Source organism: Diadema antillarum, unplaced genomic scaffold, assembly GCF_040938485.1.
Source record: "Diadema antillarum isolate AM-2024a unplaced genomic scaffold, OU_Dant_1.0 seq00001083_RagTag, whole genome shotgun sequence".
Lineage (NCBI taxonomy): Eukaryota > Metazoa > Echinodermata > Echinoidea > Diadematoida > Diadematidae > Diadema > Diadema antillarum.
In genome coordinates this window covers 97,466-122,869 of record NW_027271903.1, presented here as the reverse complement: position 1 = coordinate 122,869, position 25,404 = coordinate 97,466, and the positions used below count along the sequence as shown (strand labels likewise).

At 37.6% G+C, this 25,404-nt stretch overlaps 1 protein-coding gene across 1 annotated transcript in view; it reads right to left on the bottom strand.

Moving 5' to 3' along the window:
- The window catches only part of LOC139743466 (puratrophin-1-like), a 130,167-nt gene that overhangs the window by 70,929 nt on the left and 33,834 nt on the right, over nucleotides 1–25,404 (bottom strand). The window contains exon 5 of the mRNA XM_071653951.1: nucleotides 7,238–7,667. Within this exon, the coding sequence (XP_071510052.1) occupies nucleotides 7,238–7,667 (430 nt within the window). The remainder of the gene's footprint in view (nucleotides 1–7,237; nucleotides 7,668–25,404) is intronic.

Below are 25,404 nucleotides of genomic sequence, written 5' to 3'. Positions count from 1 at the left end.
TTATATAAAACTGTACATTTCTTTCCTCAACGTTATGTATTGACTTCAAGTTACGAACTGAATGTTATGCATTTTCTCCTGGAGTCAACTATGGACAAACTCATTTTCAAGATACTTTCAACTGCTCCATCTCATCTCCCTCTCCCAAGCAAAGAAAAACACAAAAAACAAAAACAAAAAGCAATCATACTAACAAACACACACACACACACACACACACACACACACACACACACACACACACACACACACACACACACACACACACACAAAACAAACAAACAAACAAACAAACAAACAAACAAACAAACAAAAACATGCAAGTATATATGATAACACAAAAAACACCTGGTACTGAAAACTAAGCACTGGTGGTTGATTTTCCTCCTGAAAATGTGAATGACCTCAAAACTAAAAGAGCAACAATTATCTAATTTGAGACTGATACATCTGGGCCCCGTTGCTAGAAACTTTGCGTTTAAACGCAACTTGCAACTGATTGTCACTGACCAATCAAAATCATTGTTGCATGCATGTCTTCTTAATAGGGCAGACCCTGAGCCAATCAGAATGGTTGTTTCAAAATTAGCAATTATTTGCAATTGATTGCAACTTTCTTGCAACGGGGCCCAGCTGATCAGGGGTGTTGCACTACAATTAAAGCAAAATAAGGATGCAAAAGTGGACAATTTTGAATATACGACTGTATGACCTACTTATAGATATAACATATAAGCCAGACCTAATCATCCTTGTGCTAAGGTTTGTGGTTGAAATGATAGCGAACAAAATGAAAAGGTCCTCAACAAGTTCATTGTTTATTCACATACATTTAGTTCTGATGAGGAATTCCTCATAGTAAGCAGTTACCTTTGTGGCATGACTGTGCCTTGAAATTCACATTTTTGGAAGAAAAGATATCAAGTTAAAAATATGTTTATACCAAGACACCTGCTATTTTTACATCAGTGATTAATGGCAGTAATGAGTTGCTACCTAGCTGACAGTAGATGTCATGTTCACATTGCCATTCCTACATGCACTCTGTCAGTGAGAATTCTTTCTTAAAGGGAAACTCATGACCTGTTAAAAGTCAGTCTGAAATGTACGAGTAAATTTTACAGGCATATAACGGTTCATATTTGATAAAAATTTGATAAAAGGTATGGGAGTTATGAAATTGTGTAGCTTTGCTAATTTTCATAAGTTAATGATGTCACTGCCTCACAACTTGTCTTTTGATTTGTACATGTAATCTTGTATGAACTTTTCAGTTGGTTTATGGTTTATTTGAAACAACTGCAAACACTACTATCATATACTGTTCTCACCTTATGTTTTTTTCTACTAAAAATAAAAAATTGTCTCAACTCAATTCTTTGTTTTCTTTTATAATCTTTCAAATATACAAACCACCTTTCTTGTTCTCCCTTCTCCTCACTCTATTCAGATGCCACATTTTGTCTTTTTTTATCTTTCTTAAATCATACCTGACAATCTTATCTGGTCAACAGACTATTTTTTGTATCTTCTCTCCAGTATGTCACAAACACAGCTAATCCATAAAGCCAGCAAAAATGAAGTACTGTTCGATGAGGCATGTATGAGGTAAGTCAACACAATTTGATCTTCTAGTGCAATTGTTCATCATATGCACACATCTCTCACAGCCACAATGCTGGGTGTGAAGACTGCTGCAGTTTGTGATATCATACATGGACAACGATATGAAGGAAATATAACAGAAAATGCCAGGAAATGTAATTTTTCATAAAATGTACACATTCCCTCTTTTCAGCTTCTTACCGACATATGTTAAAGGCATAATTTACCATTTGCAGAAGAAACAAAAACCCAGCATTAGTGCTTTGAAATAATTCTAAAATGTGAGTTAGGGATAGAAACAACCACTGCAAAAATTTGAATCCGTATAATCGATGTTAAGTATTGCTAAATACACAAAATGTGAACAATAGTTATAATAAAAAAATTTTCAGTCTAAACCGTCTACAGTTACGGTTTAATGAGAAAAATACTAATATCCCCTTATATATTAGGCTTTATTGCACAAATTTTATATTGTAGGATGTTTTGAGATATAACAGACCTACACATATGCATAAAATATGATAGCATGACATTTTTTTAAATCACTGCTCCCAAAGATAAAGAGGACCTTTAAGGGTAATAATGTTTCTCTTGCTCTCTGAAAGAGGTAAGACAAGTGCTCTTTTATTATGCCAGAGAAGTAAAAATATGTTAATTTTTTTTTTTAGATTTTCTTCATATCATCCATGTATAACATCACATAATGCTATGGTCTTCTCACTCAGCAATGGCGACATCATACAAATTCTTAACTTTTCAACAAATTGTCTGATTTTCGGCAAACTTTGCTGATGTATTTCATTATTGCTGCATTCCCTCAATCCACATATATATGGGCTTCATTCTCCCTCAAGGACATTCTAATTCCTCATGTGGTTTGCACACAAAGCACCCAGTTAATACAATAAAGGGGTTAAAGCAGATTCTATTGAAAATTTTCCTTTGTACTTATTTTATATGATCCAACTGTCATGTAAGAAGAATGCTTTCCAGCAAAATATGCTGAGTGTTATGATCAAATATTCTGTTTCAGTTTCCAAACATCTACTCTCCAAGAAAATGACACCTAAGACAGATCACAATTAAAATGTTAATGTTGTATTCAACAAGCGATATAAACACATATTCATTTTAAGTGGAACATTACCTCAAGACATATATGCTTAAATGTACTGTAACTATAATATAGAAATATTTCAATGTGGATAATATGCCATATTCATTCACATTTACTTTCATGTCGTATTCCACAAGTCTAGTATACAAATTTAGTCATACATATATATGTAGGCCTACATGCAATTCATAAAAGGAAGATTCAGAATTATCATGAAGAAAAAATCTTGATGACACTCACAATCCGTCCATGATCGTTGTCTCCACGCTTGTCTAACTTCCATGATATTCCAATCAGACAGAAAGTTATCACATATAAATCACAATCCAACCACAAGCCCTGGGCAAACAGCTGCCACTAAAAAAAATCTCACCACATCAAGCCAAGCACTGAGCGTCTGTCACATCCCTAAACTGTATTTGCAATTCTAATTCCACATTCTGTACACTGACAAAGATGAATCAGATCTCTCGACTGGGTGTATATATCCTTTATAGCAACCCTTCAGGCACTAGCTTCGATTTCTCCACGCCATGGCCGTCCCCCTCCACGCTTACTGGACTATTACTCAAAGGAGTCTTTGATCTTTGGTTAGTGGTCACACAGAATACATCAATAAGTTGGTACTGTAAACCGCTTCAGGATGCCACACTGGTTTCCAACAGAGCTGGAGAACTATGACGGGGGACCTTGAAATTGGAACTGATTGGAGAAGTCCCCTGGTCCTTGGCTGAAGCCACATGGCTCGTTCTGTTTTCTCTACCTTGATTGCTCTCTCCGTTGTCATGGCTGCTTGGGATCAATGTCACGGCAACCACCGTCTGACTGCGATAATACAGCATGCAGCTGACCTTTTTTACTTTACAATTATCCCCTCCCCGCCCCGCCCTAGTAGAGGGCATTACTACCCCCCCCCCCCATCTTAACCCTTAGGTCACTGAAGACAGTAGGTCAACCACATCTCCATAGAAACTAAGCAACATCTGTATCAAGGGTGAAATTTGCACCTAGAAACTTAATTCGGCCTCATTTCTGCAAGCAGCAGCCATTCCTTGACCACTCATTCACCACTGTGTTGTCATGGCAACTGGTGAGAGAGATGACAGCGGTGGGGCATCAACCTGTGTGTATTCCACAACACCTGCTGAGTGACAAGGCCCTATTTGGACCTTGTCCAAAAGTTCTGCATATGTATTAAACCTAGACATGGGCACACAGTATAATATCAATCACAATGGTACAGACAAGGCATCACTTCTGCATGTAGGCCTACTTCTTTACAGCAGAAGATCAAAAACTTCTGTACTAGTCTCATTCAATGCTTATTTTATGTGTTTATTATGAAGAATAATTCTGTTGGACATCCATTATCTATATGACAAGTTTTATTTGATCATTGACAGTTGACATCCATATAGTAGACCTATATTGTTATTTGAATGTCCACAAAATACTTGTAATTCATTCATGACAAAGTTTTCATAGGTTAATCTTGTGCTGAGCATTGGTTAAACTGAGAACCAAATCATCAGTTCTCATTTGTGCCTTACATTAACGCTAACATTTTTTTAATGATGTTTAAGATTTGCTACTTGTAGAAGTTCTTCACAATATTTTTTGCCATTTGGGATGAATTAATAATCATGATAATACAGTCTTTTGTAGTATAGCGCATTTCCAATTAAACTGATGCAATGCCCCTACATGGTCAAAATCACTTCAATAACCAGGGCAAAAAGAAAATGTGATCATACAATCCTACATCAATCATAATCACACCAACGTGAGAATCAAACACACAAAATATAGTACAGGCTGTCATTTATTCAATACCATAGACGTTGTGCAGGAGATAATCTGTCGCCATCACTTGTTACCGCTATGTTCTTCCATTCACTTGGTGTAAACTTTCCCCGGGACAGTCTCACTACTGTCCTTCTTTGGAGTCTTTTAATCATCTAAACAAATGGAATACTTCCTTAAAATCAGGAAGATGTAGGAGGGTCAGTGTATACTAAATGTGAGATTTGAATAGCTAATGCTGCATAGTTCTGGGTTTGATACAGGCTTAGTCTAGACAGGCATTACTAATCAGTTTACATGGTTGGTTTGTCACAATAGACATTAAAACATAAAGAGGATTTCTTATGAGGGCTAGGTTCAGTTGTTTCCTTCATTTCTTTAATCATCATTGGTAAGCTATTCACATGAAGGACATACTTATGATGATGCTATTTTATGCTACGGATGTCAATTTAGCTGCATTGCCAATTTGAGACCCTGTGCTACAGAGGAGACAGATACTCAACACACAAATGGCTCAATTACACCAGGATCCAAACTTTGAGTGAAGTGGTCATTAACATTTAAGGTGAGCCCTCTGTTGTTTTTAACAAGACAGTCAGCCAACTACTAGTATACCACCCTTCTGTGCCCTGTCCATTTTTTCCCAAAGAATAACTATGTTTCACTTATTTTGAGGTTTATTCAAAGGTTTTCCCATATACCTTCCATTTCTTCATCTGAACTGTACAATATCAATATTTGGTATCATGTTTGATTTTTGTTTGTCATATATATTATATGCTTTTCTTTTTCTTGAATGATGGAAACAAATGAAATAAAATGAAATATTTCACCTTGTCAATGCCATATTTAATTTTGTCATGTTTGACAGATTTTTCATTGTGGGTGATTGCTTACATTATCTCTTTTTCTTTGTTTTTCACAGAAATATTTTGACATATGTCTGGAAAAGTGTTGCATAAAATCATTTAAGAAGTGTGCCCTACATTTAATCTCATAGCAAAATCAGTTCTAGTTTCAAAGTAAAGAGATAGTTTTCTATTTTGGAACATATGCATCAATGCCAAAGACAATTTATGCAAGTGAATCCAGTGCACACTTGTGTTAATTGCCTGTGATAGCAATAAGATATTTAGATCCAGAGTGAAACTATTGCTTCACTTTGCATATGTATGTGGAGAGTGGAGGGCTCTGAACACTACCATCAACATTCGCACTTAGAAGCAGGAAAACTGTTATTATGTATGTCTGGGTTCATCAGTGAATCAATGAATGAATGTATTACGACATGTCTTTGGCCAGGCCACTGTGGCTTGATTTCTTCTTTTTTCTTTTTTTTTTTTTCTCTCTCTCTCTCTCTTTTGTACACTATCCATGTGTGGATTTTTAGTTGGATACAGTATTAACCACTTGAGAGGTTATATCAGGAAATGGCAGCTCTCTCCATGGTGAACAGTCACACTGAAATAATTACAATTTTACCCTTTTTCTCCACAAAACTTCATGGGGCATGATAACTAGGTTAGTGATTGAGCTTGATTTGTTTGTTAGCCATAAATGTCTAACAAGATATCTCAGGACTTAAAAAACCCCATGCCTGAGCCTGAGCCTATCTGTTTTTTTTTAAATAAACCTTGCCTGTAATATGTATTAATATCTGTTTTTTTTTAAATAAACCTTGCCTGTAATATGTATTATACACAGAGTTTTAAATTTCTGTTGTAATGGAAGTATTATGTACTCATGGTATTTTTTTTTCACAATGCAATTTGAAGGATATACTTCACTCATCCATAAATTTACAAAATGGACTTCACTGATTTAAAAAAAAAACCAAGAATTCTAGCTTCCAGAAAATTTCAGTAATTTGCTTTAGAATCAATAATACATGATTATTCATACAAACAAACCACTTAAAATATAGAAGTCCCGATGAACGCAAATATCAGCTATGTAAACATCTGAATAAACTGAATAGTGAAGCCTTTACAAAATTGCAACAAGACCCATGAAAAAATGAAAATAATCTGCCCCATATTTTGAAACAAGGTGAAAGTCTAAAAGAAAGGAAAGGTACGTGGCACAGTCTGAGAAAGTTATAACTTTCCATTGTATCCATGTTTCACGACGGGAAATGAAATTGAAAACTGTTGCAAAAAAAAAAAGAGTTTCATTTCTCTTAGTTCTCAGACATCTTTCCAGTTTTAGAGAATGCCAAATCTATACTGTGATGAACATGTTTTCACAATAAATCATGTATTGCCCTTTGTTAACCTGAAAATATATTATTGCAATGCTTAATGTCCTCGTTTTCTTTTTCAATATTCCATAACTTTAAAGGAATGAAATCTCATCTGATGTATTAAAATAAATAAACCCTTACTGTGCTTTGTTCATCCATCAGCACTCACACTTGAGTGCCTTCTTTGCTGATTGACTCAAATGTCTGGAAACTAAGAGTCCATGAGCAGAGATTACCTAATCCCCCTAAGCCCCATCATGTCACATTGGCCGTCCTGTCAGACTGAGGCACATTACAGCACCTGAGTGGGATTGCTAATCTACAACTAGGTCAAGTTTGGATGGATTACAGAATGCCAATGAAAAAGTCTAACAAGTTTTAAAAGCTGAGTGCCTTGGTTATATCATGAGAATGAGTGTGGTAGGAGTCAGTAAGTCAGAAATGTTACAATAATTCACACATACCTGCATCTGCCCCGCCCTCATTCTTTCTCCACTTCTTCTTCCTGAACGATTTCCTCCTCATGTCCAAGGGTGGCTTCAAAACATCCATCCACAGGTGTCTCATTATTCCTGTATCCGTGGCAACCACTACCGACTTCAAAGTGTCCTCCTGCTTCTTTGACCTGACATCTCCCAAAAGTCGCTGAGGCGTGTGGAGAGAGAACAGCTCCCTCAGCATGGACGCTGGCACCGGGATTTCTGTGAGGGCGCCCTCCCTCTCGTGACAGGCGACCAGCGTCAGTGTCACGTTTTTTGGGCCGTGGTAGCGGGCATAGATGAAGAAGTCGCCGACGGCAAACTGGTCCCAGTCCAGCCGCTTAAGATGGACCAGAATCTGCTGGTAGTGGCTGATGGGCCAACTCCTCTCCCTGGGTTTGTGTTTCAACTCAAGCTGTGAAAAAGGAAACAAATAGAATACAGAGATGGTTAGGAAGGGCCAACTGCATAGGAGGGCCGTATAGCCACAAGACACGATTATCCGACAGTCATATTCGTTTTTTGTCTAAAGACAACTTCACATCTCTCATTTACAGGTCAAAAAGTCAACAATGGATCAGAAGATGTTGATCTGAAGAAATTCAAACTTTTATTGAACTGGTACAGCTTCAGATTCAAACAGTTTGTTAAGTTGCTTGTTTCATTATCCCCATGTATAAAGACTATATTCCAAATGAGACATCTCTCCTGTTATTGATGCATGGCTACACAGCCAGCAGTCATTAAAAAATTTCCCGACACACCAACATTTTGTCTTCTTCTTTCCCAGAAATGTAGGATTTAAAAAAAAATGATAGTAATGATGGTAATGATATTACATCAGAATAACAGCAAGGAGCAAAACACCAACAAATCCCCCAAACAAAGGAAATGTTTGGCTCTCACTTGGCAGTGGCTGTCACGAAAGTTCAAGAACATTGTCTTTCATTTCTCCTGTGTAAAACGATTCTGAAAATTACACTTGATTGGGCACATATAAAGTAGCACTGCTGAAGTCGCTGATCTTTAAACAATGAGAAGTAGACATGGAACAATGCCAAGAAGACCCGATTGTTTTAGCCACTTTGTGAAAAGCTAGAGAAGACGGACATGAAATATGAAATGAGCTGGCCTCCTCATGCTGCAGGCTCACCACCAGCAGGCTGGGGGAGGATTAGTGCCTGGAAAATGGTGGTTCCACCACAGCCTTGGAGGCACCACAGGCTCCATCTCATGACTCACAATCCTTGAGGTTAGACCCAGGGATGGGACCATTGTCCCGGAGACAGGTGGATCAGATGGGCTCAAAACATTCACCCAACATCATCACATGATCAAATGCCACATTCCACTAGTGATTCTATACCCACTGGATTCTCCTTTGAAGAAGGTTTCATACTGTGATTCACTTTAACTGCACATATCAACATTACATCATGAACCAAGACATGGTAATATTCAAATGAAACGAGATATGGTAATATTCAAATGGATGTAATTTTAACGAATGACATACTACTGAATGTGAGTTAATCCCTTCTACCTCTTAACTAGCAATAGCACAGAAGGAAAAAGTAGCTTATTCTTTTCTCTCTTTTTTTTATTTTAAACTTTCCTGTCTTTACCCTAATGAAATGGGGAACAATGGTTCAAGTATCTAGGTAAACTAGGTCACCTAAAATCTATGACTGTATGACACTTGTTTGAAATAATGCACTAATTACCTTCTTATGCATCATGGGTTTGATTGCCAAGGGGAATACATTACATAATATGGGGCTTCACTCTCAACATGTTGGCCGAGACTGTGATGTGATCTCCATTAGTTTTGTACAGCACAAGAGGCTGTTCAGGGTTGGAACGGATATTGCACACTGTTTGTAAATTAGCACACTTTTCCTACAGAGTAAGTTAATCAAGAAGTGTGGAGGAAAATTTGCAGACCGATTGACATTAACTTTTGCAACGACATGATGACACACAAAACACTACTCTGGTGACTTGGGCTGATATGTAAGTAAATAAACACAGCATCAGTTTCTTAGGGTCAGATTGCTAACTGAGCACTTGCCCATGCTCAGCCTATCTACATAGCTGAAATGAAGAAGTCACAAATGGCGTAGAGCAGGAAGTTCAACAGTAATTCACGGCAGGCTACTTACCATGAAATCCACGAAAGTAATCCACCAAAGCTAATTAATCCAGTCACTGGAAAAACTATCCAAACTTGCATTCACTTTGGAAAAGAATGGTCAGGCAGTAGTAGGGATAGTATGATTTGACTTCTCAAGATGAAAGACTGAGCAGAAAGTGAAGAAGAGACAGGACTATAAAACTGTTTGCAATATCTCTCACATCCTCTCAGAATGAAGTCTCTCTGACGTCACGTCCCTGCCCATCCCTGATGATGCCTTTCAAACAATCTTCCAAAGCCAAATGGCCGCACACTCAACGATTAACATTAGATGTGATCAACTTGCAATCAACTTGTAATCATCGACACGAAAACGATCACATTTCCATGCACTGTATAGCTAAACAGGAAACAAAACATTGCTGCTTACGAGTGCTACAAACGATGAATATCTTGAACCAAAGAAGTGCAACATCTCAATCCAAAGCGCTTCAGTTTCCATCTCCTGTTAAAAGCGGGAAATCTACATATGGGGGTGACGCATCCCAGACAAAAATCTTACAAGGAGTCTCGGGACACTTGGGAAAGCAAAGGGGAGGGATTAAAACTTGAGACTGCCATCGCAATTGGAGAGTTCCACCCAAACAAGACAGCCAAATGTTGGTTGATGAGTTGTTTAGATTGGAGGAGATTTCAGAGGGATTCAACACTAAGATTGGTAAATACTTTGAGTCATTATGTGGTCAGCTTTTAATTCTCAGCACAGTGTGCCTTTGTAGCCACTTTGATGTTGATACCCTGAATGTGTTAGAGAACTATCATACACTAATTTTTATAATATTAATACAAATAGTAGGCCTAGTGACAGAGTGTGTGTGCATAGCTCAAAAATTGTGTTCATGCTTTCAGAAACAATTCAAATCTAAAATACTAAAGGGCATTTTTATAACAACTGGGTGGAGTAGCAGGTATGAAAAGTAAAGATAACTTAACCTGGCAACCATCACAGAGGAATTGGATACCACTGGACATGTTTGAAATATGCTTGAAAGTTTAGGTTACTTAGTCTTCTACCCTGTCATATGTAGATAAGTAAAAATAAAAATGCATACTAGCATTTCAGAGGAAATTTTCAAGACATTGACAAATAACTAAGGACCAACTGATCAAGCTTTTGGCTGCATGCCTTTGGGTAGGGTGAACTAACCAATGTTTGCTACTGATCTTATTACACAGCAGCAAGGGGTGACATCCTTTAACCCGTTGAGGACGGACTGATTTTGCTACAACACACATTTCCCATAGACCCCTGCCCGAGTATACTCGGGGACTCGTCCTTAACGGGTTAATTGTCTTAATTCTCATGCTCACATTGGGAGACGAAGTCGTCTTTCCTCACCCACGTCCTACTGTCCAGACACATGACAGGATGATGAAGAGAATCGTCCACTTGCTGGACTTATCAGTACCACCCTTCAAACCACCTACTCTTGGGAACGGAGTCTGTTGATATATCACCAACAACAAACCTCTCTCTCCTGTCACTTTTCTTCAGTCCCACACATATCACCTACTGTACTGCTCCTTGGTCAGTCAAAAAAACAACAACAAACCCAAACAGCAGCATTCACATGTAGGTCTTAAAGCTTAAAACTGTAGCTCACAAATTTTCTGTCTGTAGACAGAATCAATGAATTATACGAATATATCAGATTCTTGGTATCTTTATATTGAATAGAATTTGAATTTAAATCTATAAAATTTTCATATTTCCCAACAAAATATAATCACTACTGCTGGACAGAAGAGTATGCTCAAAACAAAGAATTACAAAATATTTGCAATAAAGTATGGATAGGTAAATAACACAAACACAAGACTGATTTTTTAAATGAATGACAGAAACAAAGCTTCAAGATTTAATGAGCTAAACATGCAATATATGAAGGAACTAAATAAATGAACAAGAACTCTCCCATATCTGTATTCTTTCTTCTAGAAAGTATGCCCGTCATGATAGCATCTTGATTTACGGTTGAAATTTCAAATCTACATGAATAGATGAAAGCCTATATCTTCCAGTAACTCAGGGTATCTTCAGAATAGAGGAAAAGTCATGGAATGCCTTCATTTTCTGTTGCCAAACCTAAACTTTTCCCTTTTCTCTTTTCAGATGATTTCTCTTCTTAATGTCTCTGCTTTTCTCTTACTTTGCAGCAACCTTCCTTCCTCACAACCCTTCATGTGCCCACAAACTTTGTTGTAGCTAGCAAGGTTTCCCTTTATCAACATTTTGTTCACTCCCCGTTACTCAGGCAGTCATGTATATGAGGCAAAAACATTCAGATGTAATTGACAGAGCAACAGTTCCATCTGAAGGCTACCTCAACACAATAGAGTTGATGGGATTGTGTGATCCTTATTTAGTAACAATTACTTTAATCTAGAACAACTGCCTTAATCTAGCTAGTCCTACAGCCATTTTGCAGCAAAAGCAAGACATAGATTATACAGTAAGTAACACAGTGTTAATGTCAAAAGAGAAAAAAAAATATTGTGATTTCTATAAAAAAAAAAAAAAATCACATCTTTTTAGCTCACTTTATCTACATATTAGTTTAAAATATCTAGAGATGAAGTTCAGTCATTTTTATGTGGCTTTCTTTCAGTGGACTGCTCATGAGCATTAACCCATTGAGGACGGACTGATTTTGCTACAACACGCATTTCCTATAGACACCTGCCTGAGTATACTTGGGACTCACCTCCACGGGTTAAAGGGGAAGGGGACAAAAACATAATGTGCTGAGGTTAGTATTTCACAGGGCATCTGTGTTAAGTGGGTGAAGTGTTAACGGAAGGCGCGATCCCCTCATATCAAGTTCAGTTTTAATTAGCTGGAGTGCCTCATCATTAATCATGTTACAATCACAGGCATCAGCTGCGTGTGTCAGTACACCATCACATTATCATGAGAGTAAGGTGACAACCGTACTACCCACACACAGCCATAAATATTCTATAGTGACAACTGAATTTGATTTATTTGAATACTGTTGTTCCACAAGATGGCATGTCATATAGGCATGATGTATCAGTCAACACAGAAGTTACATTTATAGGAAAATTATTGATTGGGAAGTGAAAGGAATGTACAGAATTTTTTTTTAAAGTATATATTTGATTTGACACGACCACAATGATTAGAGTGAATGCACTTTAATGGAGAGTGAGAATGGATCTAGCAGTGTCATTGCACTGACTAGATAAGAAAGTTTAAAATGATCATGCCTTTCTTGAATATCATGCACTATTCAAGTTGGCAATGTCCGACTTTAGTTCAGCAGTCACGTACTGTTTATGCCATTATTTACTTTTAGTTTACTTTTCTGCAAAACGGGTATTCCAAACAATTTTGCTACTGTATATAATAAATCCATGATTGTGTATGGAGTGCAGTATTATCATGCACCTTATTCATGTACTGTATACAGTGTACCAGTACATGTATGCATGCACATCACATCCATGCTGGGATCAGAGTTAATATTTTTGCATACATGTTCTTAAATTTGTAAATAGCGACTAGAAAAATCGCAAAATACATGGTATATACAGTACACATATAATGAAGCTTGCATATCTTTCTTTTTTTCTTTTAACTTTTTAAACTGATTTCACTCACGTGAATTGTTAACTGAGAAAAATAACATCAAATTTGTGGTAGTTACAATTCTACTGAGCACAAGGTTTGGCTGTTGTCTATATTAAACCAGTTTTACTCTCTCGCATAAAAACAGAGTAGCTTTGGTGTCTCCCATTATTGATATTCCTTCTCCTTCTTCCAAGTTCCAAATTCTCAATTCAAACCAGAGGAAGAAATCTAAAGAGTGGGTCTGCAAGTTCACTGACGAGACTACCTGTCTTCTCCCATATGACATCAACATGTTTGGCAAAAGTGCTTTGACATTCCTTCCTTTCTGTTAAAAGGCCAGCTTTTTTCTTATTCTCACAATTTACCTCTTCAAATTCATCCTACATTTGTTCACCTACACTCCAAAATTATCACAGGGCATAAATAAAACATGCCAGAGTCACCTTCAGTTTTATAAATAACAAATCAATGGATTTCTATGAAAATTATGTCATGTATGCATAATTTGATTCGTATAGAGAGATGAAAAGAGAATTATCATGAGGACATCTCAAGCCATGGAGGGAGATATGTGAGAGATGACAAGGAAAATAATCTTTCTGAATGGAGCGCAGATCAATGTAAAGGCCCCTGTAATGTCCTGATATAGACCAAGCAAATATACACAGATGTTGGCCTCTGGGAAATACGGCTCGAACTGAGGACAGCTAGTCTTCATCAACAGACTCGTAAGAACAAATTCCTACTGGTGATGACCTATTCAAGCACACAAATATAAAATTATCCAACCCCCCCCCCCCCCCATTTCTTGTCATTGCTGACAATTCCATGAAATCTTACAATGAATTGATGTCATTCTTTCGTTGACAATGAGTGACATGCTCAGTCATCACTGGCAAAAAAAATGATGATTTCATTTTGGAACAAAAGTGTAAATTGCAGTTTCACCCATTTCTGTGACAGAAAGACAATGCTACTCAAACTAACTCAAAGCAACTTTTCCTTAACCCATTGAGGATGGGCTGATTTTGCTATAATATGCATTTCCCATAGACACCTGCACAAGTATACTCCGGCCTAGTCTTCAATGGGTTTATGATGCTTTCTGCAGAATACTCATCTCCATGATGTTAAACAGTATTTTTCTTTAACTTATAAAGTTCCAGCTTGCATTAAATAATTCAACCAGCAAGTTCTCATCTAACTTAGATGTATCAACAAACCCAAGCATCTTACTTGAGATTATAATTGAATGCATGCTTGATAAGTATTCATAAATGTTGTGACACAAATATCACAGATGCTGTTCATGCCAAAAACATCACTAAACAGAACAACAATTCTCAGCACTGGAATTGATGCTAAAACCAATAATTCAAACATATCTCTCTGTCATTCTATCTCCACCCCCCCCCCTCACCCCATCCTCACAAAAGCTATATCGCTTTCTATTATTAGTCATCTGTCTATCATTATGCCAATATCATTTCATCTATCCACTTTTTTTTCAATTCAATTCAATTCAATTTACTTCCATCACAACAAAAAGTAGGTCTAATTCATAATATGAAGTATACATTTGTCTATTCATATCGTTGATCAGTTCGAAAAGAAAAACACAAGTCATGAAATACGATCAGAATATATGGACCAACAATAATATAACAGGAAAGCAATGCATACTTTAATTTCAACTTCAGAGTTTATGGTACAAAAATATGCATGTATTTATTGCCTATATTCTTAGAATGGTATCCGACTATTCAAGCTTTTATGTTTCATTATATATAAATTGCTTTTAATGATCTACTACTTATCAAGGTCTTGCTGTCACATGGAAGGTTTGCATGTGAAAAATCAATATCAACCCCAAAAAAGAACATAATTTATCCAATTATGATATAAATAATATATAAATATAATATAAAAATATATAAATATATATATATATATATATATATATATATATATATATATATAAATATATATAACATAATTTATCCAAATATTATAATAAAATATAAATAATCCAATTCTTTACATGGCAATCATGATAATTTCTTATTTAGAACACATTAAATATTTCAACGGTGAGGTCATTGGTAATCCAAAGACAGGCCAAAGTATATCTGAAATGAAATATTCTTTATTCCTTCCATGTTTGTACATGTATGGGTCGTTTGGGGGAAAAAAAATCCTACTATTTCATTCAGTGCTTTATTGCTCACAAAAGAACAAATTAGCCATTCACACATACATACAGTGTTTGCAACCAGCAGTGGCCCTTGTCAATCTGTGGCTACCCGCGCTCTGGAACTGTCATGGAGATTGTTTTGTTTTGAGGCAATTTGTTACACACTTTAGATTAACCTTTCTCAAAGCATTTAATCAATTTTTCAGAGTCTATGAGGGAGAGCAGATATGTGCTAAGACATTGGAAAAATCTAGTCACACTGGGCAAACAATCTGTGCATGAGACTACTGCATTTATTGACAAATATTATGAAATATGCAAGGTTCAGTAGAGTGCTTGAAAGCTTTTGACAAGAAGGCAAACACAACTTGTCAACCAGAAAAGTGAAAACAGTTAACATGTTTATCAATACACACCTCTGTCAGTGCTGCAGTAGGAGGCGAGTGAATTATATTTACTGAACTATCATTGGGGGTCCAGAAGGTCAAATTTGGAGAGAAAACACTTTAACAAAATGTGCATCTAGTAGTCTATGTCCTATGCAGACTTTAGCACTCCTCATGTAATTTAAACTAGGTGCTGAAAAAGCAGAACTTGCATTCATCATATTCAAACCTTGTTGAAAGCCACTTATGTATTTGCTTATTCCGTGACCAATTATAAACTCCATAAAATGGATAAATGCACATCACTTATCACTTTGAATTCAATAAAGTTTGTAATGAAGTCTGTGAAAGGTAGACTATCAGAATGTGAGGAAATTGCCTGAACTTGAAGCCGAGTGTAAATAGACAGACCCTGAAATCGTCGGGTGCCCGTGCATTGGCCGCTAACGCAATACAATTTGTATTGCGTTAGCGGCCAATGCACGGGCACCCGACGAAATGAAACAGAAGGTGCATACTTATGCAGTGAGATCATACACCAGTCAGCCACAAAGGCAAAATCTTACACACTCACGCAGCAGTCAAAATTACAGGAAAACACCAAACACGTTTCGTATCACTCACTACTACTTTGAAATCAACCTTTACTACTCCTGGGTTATAAAACAGTGAAATATTGTTGGGTTTCATAAGCTCTGTCTATTCACTTGTTTCAGGAGGGGGAGGGTGGGCTCAAAAGGAATATGAATATACGTGTATATGTCACTTGAAAGTAGGAGGAAAAGCTATAGACCTAATGATTTCATCATCAATAACCAGATTGGACACCACAATGTCATTTTGTAATGGTTTCAGATTTTGAGGTGCTACACGAGCAATGATTCTAGTAGGCCTACCTAGTTTCAAATTCAGGAGTCTTCACAAATCATTTGTGTCTGCCATATAATTGCAACTCTCACCAAATCTTCAAACTACACGAATTTAAGATGCTATTATGATTAGAGGTGGTTTGACATCTACCTTGACTTGTATTCATCTCTTGTAATCTATAGAAAACCTGGACTTTTGCAAAATATGACTGCTCTCTTTAAGAGGACATCACACTGCTGTAAGTGAAAGCTGAAAGCCAATTCTACCATGGCCCAGTTCTGTTCATGCTCAAGGTTAGTAGGTCAAATTTGAAGGATATTTGATTCCAAAAGACATCACAATAACAATCATACTTGAGCCTTCCTCTCTAAATATCCATTTCAAAACCCCCAAACTTCACTAAGTGACTCCAAATCTGCAAATTAAAATGATTTAGACAGGAGGTGTTAACTTGGTGCCTAATAGTTAGCCTGTAAAATGTCTACGCCTTTACCTCTCAGAAAACCTCCTCTTTCCTATCTGTGTGGCTGGCTCTCTTTATCCGATCACACATGCGCACTCTCCAAAACACATTTTTTTTTTCTTTTCCTTTCTACAGTGTGAAATTACATGTCGTAGAAGCCATATTATACAATGAAGTTCCATGCCACAGCCATAAGCTTTAATTGAAATCGCACTTGGCAAATCTATTTTTACAAACTTCAAAGCATGATGTCACTAAAAGCCATCAGTCAAGTTTGTTAACCTCCTCCAACCCTCCACTCTTGCCACACATCATTGGTAGTCCGGCAATAGTTTCACAACGAGAAAAAAAAAGGAACATTAATTGAACGATCAATCATGGTAAATACAGCCAAAGAGTTATAAGCATTTGACCTCCTGCCCTATCACGACAAAAGCCTTCTGGTCAGTTCCCCCTAGTCACAAGCTGACCCCTTATTGAACCGTTGAGTGTCGGACTGGTTTTACAATTGATACTGGATACTTCTGAAACTCACCACTAGTGAATAAAAGTCAGCTAATAGCCAACGGATTAATTTACACTTAACATTATATCACATTTCAATTGGTCCAGCATTAATCCCTACAGAGGCGAAAAACGAATGAATATTCAAATAACTACAATAGGCCCATTATCAGAGAGAAAGAAAGTACTTAAAATCACCAAAGCCAGGAGCACTTAACATCCAGGAAGGGTTCCAGAAAACAAATTTTAGAGCAACTGGCTGAGTGATATTGTTCTTAAGGCTATATAACCTACGCCATACAGGTGACACCACATAAACCAGCAGGATTACACTTGATTCTAAATAGGCCTACATGCTGGAGATTATGTCTGATACAAATGTAGAATAAATATAACCATTTATAACCATGGTGACAACCATGTTAACCATTCTACAAAATGAAAAAAAAAACCATCAATTCTATCTGGTGTCAGCGTTTGCCTCTAGCCTCTGTCATCATAATTGCCATGCCAAAGTAGCAAAATGTGGGAGAAAACATCAAATTTTGAGCCTTATGAAGTTAGAGCCAACATAAACTGGACAATTTCTGTAAATCCATACAACAGAGTCTAAAATTTCAGACTCTAATATACCATAAATGCTGGACAAATATTGCATCTATTGATACAGAATAGATCTTGATAAAACAATATCTGGATGACATTACTTGTGACATCACAATGCATAGTAATTGATATTAATGATGATGATGATAAAGCTGGTAATGTTTTTGATGGCTTTTATACACACAAACTTATTCAGTTTTTGCTACACAACTCGTTATTACGCTGGCCTTCAAGCATCATGGGTGGGGGGGGGGGGGGGGGGGGGGAATAATAACCATTTCAGAGATATTTGCCCTTTTGGAATTGGGGTGATCTTCATCGGCGCCTCATCCATTATCGCTCCTGATTGTTCTAAACCAGCAAGGTAAACCAAAATGGTTAGTCTATGGGCCAATAAACCATCATGGTGACAGTTTATTCAAGAAACAGTTTTTAATTAAGCTATTGTTCACATTTTGTATATTCAACAATACTTAACATTGATTATACTGATTAACATTTTCATGTTGGTTATCTTTATCCCTAACTCACATTTACGAACTATTTTGAGGCATTAAAGCTGTGTTTGTTTTTTAATCTGCAAAGAAAAATACATATACCACAGGCTGGAAATCAGACTAGATCTCTCAACAGACCATCAGGGAGCAAAATAAATATTTTTAGGTGATCCGAGTATCCTCTCGGATCACCTATTGTATCTGTACGGATTCTTTCTTCTTCTTCTTCTTCTTCTTCTTCTTCTTTCTTTATTTCTCCCCAAAAGTTGTGCAGAGGTTAGCTCAGAAAGTACTATGCCTATCAAGTTCAAACTTATACCATGTATGTATCGTGTCCCAAAGACGGCAATCGAACTAAAATCAAAGTGATCAGTCGACCGTGACGTCACTATGACGTCATTATATGAAAACACATTCTCAATCATATCTCATTAATGGAATGAAGTTTTTCAATGAAATTTACGTCACATATATTTCAAGTTATGCGCATTCTACTCATATTCTCAAAATTCACATTTTCTCTTGCTACGTGCGCGTACGCGCGCGTTGAAATATTTGTATGCTCAAATCGAGCTCAAATTTTTTTTGCACACGTTTCAGACCATTTAGAGCATTTTTTGAAAAATTGAAAAAATCGGACGGACGCGTACGCGCGCGCACATATACGCACGCACAGCTCATATGCAATAGAAATTTTCAGTTTTTTCACACGGATCGGATGTCCACAATGTCAAGGAATATTTCTATCAAGTTTCAAGTCGATCCGACTCAATATGACATCATACGGGCCCGTCAAATTCAAAATTCCGCGCGTGCGTCAATGGGGATACACTGTGCAACTATGCCAAAAAACCGCCAATTTTAAATCGGATTTTACTCGTCAGGATGGACGATGACCCCCCATTTTCTTGACATATTCTAAAAGCTGATGAGTTGTACATGTCATTTCATGGGTTGGCGATACTGAAAAAATGATTAAAAGATATCAAATTTCTTAATAAAGTAAACAAAGTAAATTTTCCAAATGACGTCATCAAATTTCAAATTCACTCGAGCGTATCTCACTTAAATTTCGCCAATTTTCACCCAGATTTCAGTATGTTGTAGCTTATGAAATGTTCTTTCATCAATGTGATAACAACATTTTGATTGGATAACGTCATCACCTCGTAAAAATGGATTGAAAGTATCCTTGTAAAATTTCACCAGTTTACGTGTTATCTCTATGGGAGAGCAGTTTTTCTGGCAGTGAAAATTGACATGACTCTCTTTTTCGAGCACTAGCTCACTTATGCTTCGGTGAATTTCTCCCAGATTTTAGTATGTTGTAGCTGAGACTTTGGGCTATCGTAAGTGTGACCTCCATTTTTTCATACAACGTTGGTATCACATCGAAAAACTTGGTTGAAAAATTGCATGTGGCTTCGATGCAGCGTCATTTTGCTTAATACACAGGGCCTATGGAGCATGAAATAGGTCATTGCATAGCGCATCCGACTCGTAATCCTAAGGTCCCTGGTTCGATGCTCACCCCTGCCAGTTTTTTTTTTTTTGAACACTTTTTTCCTTTTTTTTCTTTAGTTAGTCTTAATCTCCTTTCCTAACTTTATCTTTTTCTGATTTTTTCATGCTTCTCCTTCAAATTTCTATAAAAATAACATAATTTTGTCTTTATTTTTCTTTCTTTCTACTACTTTCTGTGCAATAGATGAACAACAACAATGGCTATTAATCCCATATTTTGCACATGTTTTGTTCATGTCACGTACATTATTTCATAAAGTAACAATTACTTGATCGGACACCATCTTGGGTATGTAAATTAGGGTCAAAGGTCATAAATGTTTTATCCTGTATCTTGGTGAATACATGTCCTATCTCTCCCATATTTTGCACACGCAAAGGCCATGTTACAAGAATCATTTCACAAAATAACCACTTTTTGCTCAGATGCCATCATGTCTGTGCAAAGTGGGGTCAAAGGTCATATATTCTTTCTGTATCTTCATTATGACGTGTTATCTCTATGGGAGTGCAGTTTTTCTGCGAATGAAGCTATGACAATCTTTTTCGAGCAATAGCTCACTTATGCTTCGGTGAATTTCTCCCAGATCTTAATATGTTGTAGCTGAGACTTATATGCTATTGTATTTTACCCTTCGTTTTTTTCATACGATGTCGGGATCACGTTAAAAAACGTGGTTGAATTTAAAGCTTATCTTCAATGTATTGAGATGTTTCTTTTCTTTCTGCAACTTTCTTTGCAATAACTCAAGAAAAACAGCGTCTATCACCCTCAAATTTTGCACATGTTTAGTTCATGTCACGTACATTATTTCATAAAATAACAACTTCTTGATCAGACACCATCTTGGGTATGTAAATTAGGGTCAAAGGTCATAAATGTTTCATTCTGTATCTTAGTGAATACATGTCCTGTCTCTTCCATATTTTGCACACGCAAAGACCATGTTACAAGAATCATTTTACAAAATAACCACATTTTGCTTAGATGCCATCCTGGCTGTGCAAAGTGAGGTCAGTGGTCAAATATACTTCATTCTGTCTCTTTATTATGACGTGTTATACGGAATATGGTACCAAAGATGGCAGATCTGACTCGCTTTTCTAAATGAGATTCCGAATATCACACGGCGAATGTCCCTAAACACAGATGAAACCTGTGTGGTCATGCCTAAATTATATATCTGTTGCTGTATCTTCGTTATCTAGTGTATACAGAATTTGGAACCAAAGATGACAGATTTGACTCCCTTTTCTAAATGAGAATCCAAACATCACACAACCAATGTCTCTAAACACAGATGAAACCTGTATGGTGTTGCCTATTGCGATCAGACCTCGAATCATTGATTAAAAAAAAAAAATCGGATCACCTTAATTTGTCAGTGATGACAAATTACAATCTCTAGTTCAGATTTGGGATTGTACTGGTAAGCAAATTCAATGGAGGATAATTGCCCTGGGCAAACCTTATTTTGTCATATGTGTGAAAACTAGTGTCTACCCATATTCTGCCCCTAGACAATAAAACAAAAGAAAAGAAAGGGTAGACTAGACATATCTCATTCTCCTACTACTGTAATCGGATATCTTTGTCTTTATCCTATTATATTTCACCTTGCGGAAAGTAAATAGTTGGTCATTTGGTGACAATTAGTAGAGTAAAGGGCTTTTTACACTTGTAAATTTTTGCTTAGCCCCGGACCAACGGTGGGGCTAAGGGGGGGCCTTAGCCCCACCGTTGGTACGGGACTATCCTTAGCCCACTTTCTGTTTACACTCGTTTTTGCCAAAGTGGGCTAGCCCCACCGATAGTACGGTACTATCTGGCCCTGCAAAATAGCAGGGGTTAGCACCGCAATTGCGGTGCTAGCACCGCAATTACGGTGCCAAGCAAGTAAGTGTAAACAGAACAAAAAAATAGTCCTGGGCTAAGCGACGGAGACGAAGTCCGACCCTCACTGACCAATCAGAAACGAGGTAATCAAGTGCTGCCGGTGCGTGCGTGTACGTGTACAGTACACAGCGTAATTATGAATATTCATGTGGTTTGGAAAGTCCGGGGCTAAGAAATACGAGTGTAAAAAGGTCAGTTTTCTCCTTAGCCCCGGACAAGAGATAGTACGGGACTAATTGGCGAGTGTAAAAAGCTGAAAAAATTGGTACGGGACTAACGATAGTCCTGGGTCAGAGAAAGTCCGGGGCTAAGAAACACAAGTGTAAAAAGCCCTTAATTGTGGTATGGAGTATGGTGTATATACAAGAAAAAATCTTACTTGTTATTGCAGCCTACAGCAGGGGAAAAAATGATTACAACTCTGCCTCATGACTACTGAAGAGTGCAATTATATCAAGAAGTTGAATAAAGCTGAACTTCTTGGCTACATGCATTATTGATACATAATACTAAAGGCTTTGCATTAATTAATCCAGCTTTAACGTTTCAACCCATACCAATGAAAGGTGAAAGGATTGTACTGTGAGGCTGGTCCAACAAAAGAGTTTTGTCTCCCAGCACAAACTGGATCTGTGTGGATTTCCAATATCACATTTAATAGCTACGGCTGGAAATCACGGATGCGAATTGTTTTCCCATCGGAGCTAGCCATGCAATATCCATGCATATAACTGAACCCAACAATCTTTCTTTTATTTCCAGAGCAGATCAAAGGCACGCCGCCCCCTATGCTCTGGTTTGGAAAATGGAGCATGCTGAATGATCACAGACAACAGAACACACCCCTTCGGCTTCTTTCTTGATCTTCCTTTTCCCATTTCAGTAAGAACAGCAATCCATTGTTTCTCCTGCCTAACTATCATCATCTTGAATACTGTCTACAGAATGGATGTAAACATCAATATGTATTCTGCAGGACTGCTGTGTCAGTGTTCAGCAAACCAAAATGATACCACTAAAAGCAGAGCATTTATTAAGATATACCTGTGTGGTCTGTTTGGTTTGTCTGTGGGAGACAAAATGTGACAAAATGCTTAAGTTAATTATTTTTTTAATCCAATGTTTGACCAGAACATTTAACATCACACACACACACAAATATGAGCATTTACCATCATAAGGTGCCTAGGCTATTGGGACAACAGTCTGTAGATGCATATGGCTGTGATGTAACAACAGCCCTACCAATTAGATAGGCCCTATATTGTTGGGGGTGGCCAGAGGAGTAGGCAACATATCTGAACATTGAGTGAAGTCATGTGACTACTGTACAACATGATATACTCGCGGCATGAATTTTTCGCGAATTGGAGCCGACGGCCTTTTTTGCGGCATGAAATTTTCGAGAACTGCCACTGGCATTCAATGCATAAAGTGTAGACAAGAACTTTCGCGTGCATTTTAATTTCGCGAATCTTGGCGCTCGCGAAATTCGCGAAATTAAAATGCACGCGAAAATTCCTCGTTTTACAGTAACTCAAGTTTTCTGCAGAGGGGATCACACTGCAAATTATCAACTGCAAACTTCATGCAAAATTTGCAAAATTGTTCAATTTTATGGGAATGATGCAGATGGCCTTTAGCAAACGGTAATGTCAAAGATTTATCTAATGTAGCAATTCATCATTTAAAATGTGTCTTCTCCTCTGATAAGCACTGAAGACTTCTCATCTGAGTTTTCATGCCTTTACAGTCTCATCATTATGGACTGCTCATAATCACACAGAGTTTCTTCACTAGTAGGTCATTACTGACAGAGAGATGGCACCTCTGCAGATGCAAAGTTCTTAACTCTACTTTCCTCTCTCAAAAATTGAAAGATAAAAACATAGGGCCTACCTGAAATGTGATACCTCACCCAAAAAGCAGTTAGGAAGAAAAGTGATTGGTTTTTTTATCCATTCCTTCCCTATATTCATATTATCTTGGTTTACCTTCTCAATCTCCACATTTGTTGCACTTTAAGGCTTTTTCTCATCAGGCAAAAATGTGCAAGAGCCCTAATGATTACTGGGGCTCACCCCCACTCACTTCCCCACCAATATCCTGGGCTTTAGCTCAGCCCCTTTTCTGTTCTTACTGATATTCTGGAAAATGGGCTAACCCTACCGGTAGTCCGGGACTATTCGATGGTGTTAGCACCACAAATGTGGTGCTAAGCCATCAAATTCAGTGCTAAGCACACCAGTGAGAAGGCAGGTTAAGGAAAATCCGGGGTTAAGAATAGCTGGAGCTAAGAATAGTACAAGACAAGGAAAACCAGCGACAAAATCTCAAATATCACAGCATGTACCACATCCAACCTCCCTTAGTCAATTCCTTACACCAACACATTTTGGAAAGCAAATAAGTGAATTAACAGATTATTTAAATCTTGCTGAAATTAGTCTACTCCATTTACCCCCACGAGATAGCTAACCTAATGACATGAGCACAGTCTGTCGAACTCATAAGGTACACATGTAATTGGCAATCTTTAACTGGCCTAGCAAGTGACTTCTATTGATAGCTTGAGCGTAAAAGCCCCTGTCCTTCATTGAGCAGCAGATATACGCCTCTTAACGAAGAGAAGATGCAACACATTTCGAATACAATATAAATGAAACATGACTTCACAAATGAGAAAAGAAAAGTATTTTCTTATGTACTCACCCAAAGAGCAGTTTTTTAGTCCTCACCTGATAAGCAATTTATCCATCTCCTTGGAACACATGTGTCATTAAATTCCTGAGGAAAGTTTTGCAGCATCAACACACCCTAACCAGGCACCAAATCTCTAAACATCCCCACCTCTCGAAACAAGAAGCTACCTTTCACTAGGGAAGGCTAATCCTTAATTCACTTGCCGACAAAAACCTCCCAGGTGTGGTCACCTCATTCAAATGGTAAATGTCCTCTATATGTCCACTCATGTCCTCCAGATGTCTACTTATGCTCCTGGCCAGCCAGGGCAGACTGATGGGACAGTCTTTAATTGTTTCTGCGGTACATCCAAGGACAAGATGAGACAGAGACTATTGAGTTGGAAACCCCTTTGAGAGACCTGCTCCCCCTACTACTCTCAAGGCAAGCTGTCAGGTTTAGCTTCTGTCAGTCAACATGAAGACCTGACCAGAGGGACGACAACAGGTACAACCCAACCCCTAACGTCCTCCCGTCAGACACTGTTGGTATAACTCTCTGTACTTTAAGCTGATGTGCACATTTGTGTTTTTTTTCCAGGAATGGTGATCAGTTTGGCATCCTGTGTCTGCCTAAAGTATAAATTTGGATTATGATTTGTCATATCCATTCGCAAACAGTCATCCAAGGTGTATCATGGGGGAATGGGAGGGGATGGTGGGGGGGGGGGGGGGGGCTAG